Source organism: Wolffia australiana, chromosome 19, assembly GCF_029677425.1.
Source record: "Wolffia australiana isolate 7733 chromosome 19, ASM2967742v1".
Lineage (NCBI taxonomy): Eukaryota > Viridiplantae > Streptophyta > Magnoliopsida > Alismatales > Araceae > Wolffia > Wolffia australiana.
The window spans coordinates 8154236-8163320 of record NC_135853.1 but is presented as its reverse complement, the minus strand read 5'-3'; the positions used below and the strand labels follow the sequence as shown (position 1 = coordinate 8163320).

The following is a 9085-nucleotide window of genomic DNA, read 5'->3' as shown; positions in this document are numbered from 1 at the left end:
CATTTCCTTACTAACTACTCATCACTTACTATAACCACTATCCTTATTATTATTACCCATTAATGACTCAGCTGTTAAATGCATCTCTAAAGGCCAGTCCTTGTGGATATGCCCTTGATCCCATTATACATTCGAGTGAGTCTCTATTTTTATCAAATTTATTTGATTTTAGGAAAAGTAAAATTACAATGACATTCAAAAATTAATACGCAATTTGCTTTCACCAGAGATGCCCCGATTAGGCATCAAAATTCATATTTCAAGGGGTGAGAGAGAAGCTCTGATATAGCGCGCCCAAACGACATCGATGAAACGTCATCGAAGTTGTCATCGTCGTCATTAGCAACACTACTGGTCCGTGTCCAGCCCAACCGGCACGCCAAAGCATCTGTGAAGATGCACGGGTTTAAATACCCCAGGTAGAGCACATTCGTGCACGTGTTCATGTTTTAATTATCTGTTTTTGGTTGTTTAATTTCTGTTTTGTGTTCGTCACAAATAGTGCACCCTACTCATCGTGACACGTCCGTATCACCATGTTTTTTGTATCCGCTCGTATCGTTTTATTCTCACGTCGTTTTATCTAATATTTTATTTATTTGTGTTGTAATGGGGGGGGTCTCTTATTGGGCTCCCCCTTGTTGGACCCATTGTAAGGGGCCCATCATGGCCCTATATAAGGCCATGATGGGCACCACATTCAGACCAGATCTGGTTTATTGTGGAAGTTATCGTTCAGTTATCAGATCTCAGCGTGAGAAGAGAAAGAAGGGAGAAGAAGAAGAAGAAGAAGAAGAAGGGGAAGCAGAATCCGTCAACGCTGTAGGTCAATCTACCCAGATTTGCCACCGGACGCACTCAGATTCTAAACCCCGTCCCCCAGCAGCACACTCATCGGACGGACAACCCGCATTAGGTTGACCTTTCCCTCGGACCCTACGGCGATCCGCCCTCGCATTCCTCTAGCCATCGGACTTTGCAGTCCGTCGATCATTTCTCACAATGCAGACTGACTGTTGGGTTGCCGCGACTGGCAGCATCACTTTAGGCGTGTTGTTTGATCGGGTGACGATGAAGCCGCCAGTCAACAATCGTTGCATTGGTTGACGCAAAGCACTCCTACCACGTTGGACGACCACAGGGTCACCACATCTCTGCAACAACATCTCAGCGTGGCTGATCGGGCATTTCTGTCCAAGACATCGAACGATGTGGCCTGGTGACGGCGTTCTGCTCCTGCCAGATCCACGCTGTCTTCCATCTTGGTGCGTACGCTTCTGGCCCGCTGAGTGAGTGGTTATAGTACCTGCTTTGTCCACTTCTCACGACGCTAGGGGCATCCCTGCACCTCGATAGTTGGCTCTAGACAACACCAGGATGCACGTCACTCTCCCGCTAAGGTGCTTGTGCCACGGCTGACGAGTTGCATTACTTGCGTCGTGCTCGACACTTGCCTGTCCCCTTTGCCAAAACTGACGTTCGTGTGCCTCGCCATCCCTCTAGGTTGGGGGCATTTATCGCCGGTCTAGCCCCTCCCTCGACACCTTTGGTGATGAGCAAATCTCCGTGCCATCGCCTCTATTGCTTCAAGCTTCGGCTGGTGCACCACGTCCCTTCTACTCGGGCACCATTGTGGTCGCTTCCGTCCTTCCTCGCCCCTTCCAATCTCCATATGTCACTCCAGCGTTGCATCTATGTTTGATGTCAAGCTCTATCGTGTTTCTCTCACCTAATCTAAAGGTTAGATTAGGTGAGAGAAAATTATCGAGAAAACTACAATTGAGCGAATTCCCAGGTACGGATCGAGCCTGATCGTTACGTGCGAGCCCCTACGGAATTACTCAGTTCTGCACCGTAGTCGTCGTTGTCGCTTTGACGAGGGTCAGAAGGTCACCATCATCATCTTTGGTCGCCTGCCCCAGAGCTCGAAACTCGACGAAACCACAAGTCGAACCTGCACATACTCTCATCTAGGTTTCATAGCATCACGTAGTCACATTCACTTAGTGAATTTACCTGTCGGATGACACCTTTGTCGATGTTGGTTCAATGTCAAGTCTACTGAATTGATCAACCAAAGAGCATGTATGAAGATCTGATTGCAAGAGTCAGACAAGATGGCCCATCATGAGTCAGATCAATTCCAGTGGGATAGATTAGTCAGCACGACTTCAATTTTCTGATTCAGTTATGATCAATAATATCAAACCTAGGTGTGAGTTCTAGCTTTAGGTTGAGTTTTGAATTCTCTCATCACTTTAAGGTATGGATATTTGTTAGAAAATCTTTAGGGTTATAGGTCAGGTATATTAAATTCTCCAGTCTCCGTCTTCCCCACTAAGCATTAAATCATCAACATTGACCTGTCCAATATGTCTTCTCATCCACACATTATATTTCTTCATTCGTCTTCCCCTCTAAGCACTAAATCATCAACATTGTCCTATCATATAGGTCTTCTCATCTCTACTCAATATATTTATTTTCATCTCTTCTTCACCTTGCCCATTTAGTTGATGAATCTATTTTACTTTAAACTGTTCGATTAAATGGTGAATCATTTAGCATATGAATAGATATCTGATCTTTTGGAAAAAAGACAAAAAACATAAATGACTCTTATTTATTTAGAGAGGGAGGAGTAGAAATTCATATGAAAGAAATAAATGAGAAAGAAAGAGAGATAGGGGAAATGCGGAGACATAGAAACTGATGGGTACATGGAGATTTAGATGAGATAAATAGAGAAAATGAGAGAGATAGAAACGGATGGGTAAATGGCGATACAGATGGGACAAATAGAGATATTGGGGGGGAGAGAGAGAATCAGGTGGGTAAATGGACATTCAGACAAGTAATCGATCAAAAGAGAATATAAAACAAAATGGGCGACTTCTTATTCAAACAATATATAAATACACAAGTTTGAGAAGGTGAGACGGATAGAAATATATGGGTAAATGGAGATGCTTCAAGAAATAAATAGAGAAACTTTAGATGGAGAGGCGGAAAAAAGTGGGCGAACGGAGATACAAACAGTACATATATAGTGAAAATACAAAGAGAAAGGAGAGAGAGAGAGAGAAAGAGAGAGGAGTAAATGAGAGTAAGGAAAGAGATAAAGAGAGAAAAAGGGAGAGGGGAGAGAAAGAAAGAAATTGCGAGACAGGAGATAGAGAGAGAAATACAATGAGACAGTTAAAAGAAAGAAAAAAACAGAGAGGAAAGAGAAAGGGAGAGGAAGGGAGAGAGAGAGCCAGAGTGAGAGAGAAGAGAGAAAGGGGGAGATAAAGAGTGAGAGAGAAGGAGAGAGAAAGGGGGAGAGAAGGAGAGAAAAAGGGGAGAGAGAAGGAGAGAGAAAGGGGGAGAGAGAAGGAGAGAGAAAAGGGGAGAAAAAGGGGGAGAGAGGAGTGAGAGAGAAGGAGAGAGAAAGGGGGAGAGAAAGAGTGAGAGAGAAGGAGAGAAAAAAGGGGGAGAGAATGAGAAAGAAGGGGAGTGAGAGAAGGAGAAAGAAGGAGAGAGAGAAAAGGAGAAAGAAGGAGAGAGATAGAGAGGGAGAGAGAGAGAGAGAGAGAAAGAAAGAAGAGAGAGAAGCACACCCCACCAGCCGGTCCTCACCGACCTGCTAAGCTCAAAGCCCCCCCATCTCCCCCTCTCCCACTACGCAAAGTTGATCTGAGAGAGAGGCTGAGACGTGCCCCCATTCAAGCTCGACGAAGCCTGCAACCTCGCCCCCACCTTCCCCATCTCTCCCTCTCCTCCGCACCCATTCTGCCTTAGCGGCGACGGCGTCCTCCTGCTACTTCCTCGCTGCTTGGGCGTGCTCAGCGACCTCGCCCTCGCCATGGCCGACTCAGTCGCCGCCATGTAGCTCGGAAACGCCGGCGAGCTGGTCACCGAGTCGTCCTCTCTGAAGAAGCTTCTCCTCGACCGGCTGCTCTCTCTGTATCGCACCCCTTCTCCCCAGCTCCGGCGTAGCTCCATCTCCTCCTCCGCCACGTTCTGAGTCTCCATCCAGTGCTCCAGCCAGCTCCCATGGCGGGCCTCCGCCTCCTGCTGCGCCCTCCTCTGAGAAAACAGCTCTCTTCAGTCCGCTTCTTCCGCGTTGTTGGATGGGAGTTGTGTTTGCGTTTTCGTTTTTTCACGTAGGTGTACTTGGTGGGTGGATTGAATGATTGGGTGAGTGAATGACTGTGTGCCTAGATAGAGAGATTGATCGATACATTGATGGAAAGATAGATAGATAGGTAGAAAGAAAGATAGACAGATGGGTAGATAGACAGATGGTTAGATAGATAGATGGATAGGTAGATAGATAGATAGATGGATAAATTGATGGTTGGAAAGATAGATAGATAGATGGATAGATATATAGATAGATAGATAGATAGATAGATAGATAGATAGATGGATAGATAGAGAGAAATATAGATAGATAGATAGATAGATAGATAGGTAGAGAGAGATATAGTTAGAGGGGATGGTTAGAGAGATTCGAACGTTTTCGTTTGCGGATATGTGTACTAGATGGGTGGGTGGATGAATGAATGAATAGATAGAACTAAAAGGAGAGATTGATTGCTAGATAGGTAGAGAAAGAGAGGAATAAATAGAGGGGATGGATAGAGAGATATAAATAGAGATAAAGTGATGAATAGAGGGATTGATAGAGAGCTATAAATAGAGATAAAGTGATGAATAGAGGGATTGATAGAGAGAGACGAAGAGAGAGACTCTCTTTGTCACTGAGAGGGAGTGACAAATAGAGGGATGGATAGATAGGAAGAGATAGAGAGAGAGAGAGAGAGAGAGAGAGAGAGAGAGAGAGAGAGAGAGAGAGAGATAAAGAGAGAGAGAGATATAAATGGAGGGATAGAAAGAGATAAATAGAGGGATAGAAAGAGATAAATAGAGGGATGGGTAGAGAGATATAGCGGCAGATACATAGGTAGATAGATTGAGAGAGATAAAACAAGGGGTAAAGAGAGTTAAATAAATATTTATATGGATAGATCTGTAGATTGGCCGTTAGATTGATGGACGGATGGATAAATAGAGAGGGATATTTAAAGAGAGGGACAAATAGAGGGGAAGATACAGAGAGAGGGATGTTTAAAGAGGCAGATATATAGAGTGAGATAAAGACTGGGATAGAGAGAGAGAGAGGGAAGGAGGAAGAGAGAGAGATGCCATGGTGGGTTTGTCTGGTTACCTGCCGAGCGGACGCGTACTGCATGGCTTTCTCTCTCCTCGTCGCCGCCTCCTTCCTTGTGGCCTCCAATGCCCTCATCGCCTCCTTCGACCTCGCGCTCCCATCCCACACCTTCTCCGCCTCCTGCGTTCAGGCCTCTCCATTTTCTTATTCACAAGAAGAGAGAGGGAGAAAGAGAGAGAGAGAGAGAGGGAGAGAGGGAGAGAGGGAGAGAGAGAGAGAGAGAGAGAGAGAGAGAGAGAGAGAGAGAGAGAGAGAGAGAGAGAGAGAGAGAGAGAGAGAGAGAGAGAGAGAGAGAGAGAGAGAGAGAGAGAGAGAGAGAGAGAGAGAGAGAGAGAGAGAGAGAGAGAGAGAGAGAGAGAGAGAGAGAGAGAGAGAGAGAGCGTTACAAGAGCCATGGCGACCGGGTCGTTGCTGAGAGCGCGCTTGACGGAGACATTGTGTTCAGCGATGCGTAGCCTCTGCGAGCGGACCTGTTCCTGGATCTTCAGAAGAGACTGCAAGCTACGGAGAGTGGCACTGGTCTGCCGCCGGACAGCTCTTCCCCGGACCAAAGCTTGCAGCTTGACGATGGCTTTCAGAGCTCTCAGGGCCTTCCTAGCCTGCACAGACCCCCCCTCTGTCTCTGTTAACTGAAACCCAATTGCTGGAAGTTGAAGAAGATGGCTGGGAATTCACCAGATAGCCGCGGAAAGCAGTCTGAATTTTGATTGCTGCCATGACCCTGGTCTGCCGGAAGGTGGAGCTAGCTCCTGTGAGACGGACCACCACGGCGGCCGCCTGCGCTGCCGCCACCGCTGCCTCCGCTGCCGCTGCCGTAGCCACAGCGACGGCCATGGCGCGCTTGCTCTGCTCCTCCTCTACCTCTCTTAGAGATCTCTGTTGAAATTAGCATCCCCACTTGAGTTTAACTAGTTAAGTAGAGGGCATGGTATGAGCTATAGCTTTTAGCACAGTGGCAGGTGCTTGAATCTTAACATGGTATCAGAGCCAGGTTGACTGGTAAAATCCCCCAAGTAACATTATATACCAAGTTGCAAGTGATGTGGGGGAGTATTGAAGTCAAGATCTTTGCTACAGTTACCAATTGAAGTAGAGTCCTTTCTATATGCCACAACTTTTAGCATACTGGAGGGCGCTTGAGTCCTAACATGGTATCAGAGCCCAGGTTGCTTGTTCAAATCCCAAAAGTAACACTGTATAATACGTTGCAAGTGATGTGGGGAAGAAATGATGTCAACATCTTGGCCACAGTTCCCAATTGAAGCAGACTCTTTGCTGTAAAGTACAACTTTTAGCACACTGGTCTGTTTTTGAATCAAAATGGTGCTAGAGCCCAGGTTGAGGGTTCAAATCCCCCAAAATGAACAAAAGTATATAATGAGCATCAGGTGTTCTGGGTGAGTGTTGAAGGAAACATCCTGCTTAAAGCTCACAATTGAAATAGACTCCCTACTAGAAGCTATAACTTTCATCATAGTCTAGGTGTTTGAATCTTAATACGGCATTAGAGACCAGGTTAAGGGTTCAAATCCAAAAAAATGACACTCTTGAATAAGATATACGTGGTAAATTCAAGGTGTTGCCTAAACTTCACAATTGAAATAGAGCACTTGGTATAATCTATGTCATTATGCACTTAAGCTTAATATGTTGAAAGCTATGTGTTAGGTATCTAAACCATAATTTTCTATAAGCTATGATTTTACAATTTGGAATAGTAGTAAGAACTTGAATATCTGTATGGTGGTATGGTAGTAAGCTTTAGGTGTTGTGGGGGAGTATTGAAGTCAAAATATTGCCTAAAGTTAACATCTGAACTAATTCCCTTACTAGAAGCTCTAGCTTTTAGCACAGTGGTAGGCGCTTGAATCTTAACAAACTCACCTTCGAGGACGGCACCGGGGGGAGGGTGATCGCCTGGCGATGCCTCATCTTTCCGAAGACCCATCTCCTCCTCTTCTCCTTCTGCAAGCTCAACAACGCACACATCAGGGACAAGGTTCATGGACAGATAGAAGGGGACTGAACAGGCCTTCCGTTCCGTCCTCCATTTTCAAATCTTGTTTCATTACAGAAAATTGGACTAATGGCAAAAAGTTTGATGAAGGAAAATGACATGATCTGATATGGGTACTGTTCTGTTTTCCATTCTAAGGTAATGATAGTTAACGGATGACGGTTTGGATTCCGTCCTGTTCGTCATCCGTCCATGAACTTTGGGTTACTTTCATAGCGAGAACTTGCCTTCTCCTCCTCGTTTCGATCTCCGGCACCGAAGATCCTCTTCACTACTTCAATCCAACCTCTCCTCTTCCCCATGCGAGGATCTTGTCACATTGTACTGTGAAAAAAACTGAATTGAATCAGCCCAAATCGTTGAATCTGAGAAGAATTTCCAAGAATCTGCGCAAGATAATGCCGATAATGACACAACTCTCAACATCTTCCACCCAGATTGGGTTTTCAAATCAATTTTTTGCGGAAGAATTCCCCAATTAAGCTAAAAATAAGTTCTGGGCAAGGCTTAGATTGGAGAAATCGGAGAACACGGTTTAGATCTTCATCAGAAGATTACGAGAGAGAACTACCTGATCAGAGAAAACTGAAATCTTTTAGCCAGGGAAGACTTTGCAAGTTCCGGTGACGATCAAATCAGCAACAAATCGAGAGTCGGAGACTTGGGTTTGTCGAAATTCTTCGATCTCTGCATGTATCAATGGAGGAGATTGTTTGATAGATAGAGAGAGAATGAGAGAGAGAGATGGAGAGAGAGAGAGAGATGGAGAGAGAGAGTGAGGAGTGAGAAGGAAAGACAGACTGTCACCCTTTTATGGCCTGTGGGGATGCCACATCGCCCGCTTGCTCTTGACGGCATCCATCTAGGTCCATGACTGAAGATCCTTTCCACCGACGGTTGACCTCTCTCTGTGTAATCTTCTCTCTATCTCTCTTGGTGCCCTCTCTTTCTCTAACTGTTTCTCCCTCTACTTTTTCTCGTTAACTCTCTTTGCCTGTGTGTAAAATCACTGTTTTTATCTACCTCTACCCTTCTTTCTCTCTCAATCCATAGTAGCTGGTCTTTCTCTTCCTTCTCTCTCTATCTCTCTCCCCTTTCTCCCTCTAACTATTTCTCCCTCTACTTTTTCTTGTTAACTCTCTCTGCCTGTGTGTAAAATCACTGTATTTATCTACCTCTACCCTTCTTTCTCTATTTGAATCCATAGTAGCTGGTCTTTCTCTTCCTTCTCTCTCTATCTCTCTCCCCTTTTTTCTCTCTCTAACTGTTTCTCCCTCTACTTTTTCTCGTTAACTCTCTTTGCCTGTGTGTAAAATCACTGTTTTTGTCTACCTCTACCCTTCTTTCTCTCTCAATCCATAGTAGCTGGTCTTTCTCTTCCTTCTCTCTCTATCTCTCTCCCCTTTCTCCCTCTAACTATTTCTCCCTCTACTTTTTCTTGTTAACTCTCTCTGCCTGTGTGTAAAATCACTGTTTTTATCTACCTCTACCCTTCTTTCTCTATTTGAATCCATAGTAGCTGGTCTTTCTCTTCCTTCTCTCTCTATCTCTCTCCCCTTTTTTCTCTCTCTCTAACTATTTCTCCCTCTACTTTTTCTCGTTAACTCTCTTTGCCTGTGTGTAAAATCACTGTTTTTGTCTACCTCTACCCTTCTTTCTCTCTCAATCCATAGTAGCTGGTCTTTCTCTTCCTTCTCTCTCTATCTCTCTCCCCTTTCTCCCTCTAACTATTTCTCCCTCTACTTTTTCTTGTTAACTCTCTCTGCCTGTGTGTAAAATCACTGTTTTTATCTACCTCTACCCTTCTTTCTCTATTTGAATCCATAGTAGCTGGTCTTTCTCCTTCTCTCTCT

General features: G+C 44.9%; 1 protein-coding gene across 2 annotated transcripts; it reads right to left on the bottom strand.

Annotated features, from left to right (window-relative positions):
* Positions 1 to 2875: 2875 nt before the first annotated feature.
* On the bottom strand, positions 2876 to 8192 carry LOC144715556 (protein IQ-DOMAIN 11-like). Of its 2 annotated transcripts, XM_078590487.1 has the most exons (8): positions 8040 to 8192; positions 7804 to 7919; positions 7460 to 7556; positions 7100 to 7180; positions 5891 to 6091; positions 5602 to 5814; positions 5213 to 5335; positions 2876 to 4068 (listed from the first exon to the last, which is right to left on the bottom strand). In XM_078590487.1, the coding sequence occupies exons 3-8, from the start codon at positions 7532 to 7534 to the stop codon at positions 3661 to 3663; spliced, it is 1101 nt and encodes a 366-aa protein (XP_078446613.1). In that variant the 5' UTR covers positions 7535 to 7556; positions 7804 to 7919; positions 8040 to 8192; the 3' UTR covers positions 2876 to 3660. The 2 variants fall into 2 exon arrangements, with proteins under 2 accessions (XP_078446613.1, XP_078446612.1); XM_078590486.1 differs by lacking the exon at positions 8040 to 8192 and having other exon boundaries at positions 7804 to 8025.
* Positions 8193 to 9085: the final 893 nt, after the last annotated feature.